At 70.0% G+C, this 863-nt stretch overlaps 1 protein-coding gene across 1 annotated transcript in view; it reads left to right on the top strand.

Annotated features, from left to right (window-relative positions):
• The window catches only part of FOXK1 (forkhead box K1), a 20,611-nt gene that overhangs the window by 19,273 nt on the left and 475 nt on the right, over positions 1-863 (top strand). Inside the window, exons 10-11 of the mRNA XM_010845803.1 lie at positions 1-208; positions 716-857. Coding sequence (XP_010844105.1) covers positions 1-208; positions 716-857 — 350 coding nt within the window. The remainder of the gene's footprint in view (positions 209-715; positions 858-863) is intronic.

Below are 863 nucleotides of genomic sequence, written 5' to 3'. Positions count from 1 at the left end.
CCCATCGCCCTCGCCACCATCCCTGCTGCCAGCCGGGTGATCCAGACGGTGGCCAGCCAGATGGCCCCGGGGGTCCCCGGACACACAGTCGCCATCCTGCAGCCAGCCACACCAGTGACCCTGGGGCAGCACCACCTCCCAGTCCGGGCCGTCACTCAGAACGGCAAGCATGCCGTCCCCACAAGCAGCCTCGCCGGCAACGCTTACGGTGAGGCCCCACCTGGGGCGGCCCCTTCTGCCCCACTCGGCCCTGAGCGCCAGCCCAACCAGGGTCAGTTCAGCGAGCATGTCTCCTCAGTTCATCCGGCCAGTTTCCTGAGCACTTGCTCTGTGTCCGGGCTGGGATTTGAGGCCGAGGGAGCCCCGAGGGAGCACCCTGCGGGGACAGCGTCAGAGGGGATGGGAAGGCACTCAGCACTGCACAGTTAAAGCGGCGGGGGCGAGGGCGCCGGAGGCCAGGGCTCAACCCGCTGGGGTGACGTGGGAGCCGTCAGGGTGTACAGGGGATCCCCACACAGAAGCAACCAAAAGAGGGGGGACAGGGTTGGAGGCCCCTGGGGTGGGGGCCGGAAGGGGCTGGCGCCCAGGAGCTGCCCTTGGCTGTACCAGGCGGTGCCCGGCGTGCTGGGGAGCTGTCTCCTCGCCCTCCTCGCCCTCGTGTGGTGGCGCTGGTCCGACCAGCTCCGCAACGTGACTCTCTCTCTCTCCACCCTAGCCCTCACCAGCCCTCTGCAGCTCCTCGCGGCCCAGGCTAGCTCGTCCACACCGGTGGTGGTCACACGCGTGTGCGAGGTAGGGCCCGAGGAGCCAGCGGCAGCCACCAGCACGGCGCCCCCCACCGCCACCTCCGCCTCCCCCCCCCT

This window comes from Bison bison, unplaced genomic scaffold, assembly GCF_000754665.1.
Source record: "Bison bison bison isolate TAMUID 2011002044 unplaced genomic scaffold, Bison_UMD1.0 scf7180017864223, whole genome shotgun sequence".
NCBI classification, from domain to species: domain Eukaryota; kingdom Metazoa; phylum Chordata; class Mammalia; order Artiodactyla; family Bovidae; genus Bison; species Bison bison.
This window is presented reverse-complemented; position numbering and strand designations above follow the sequence as displayed.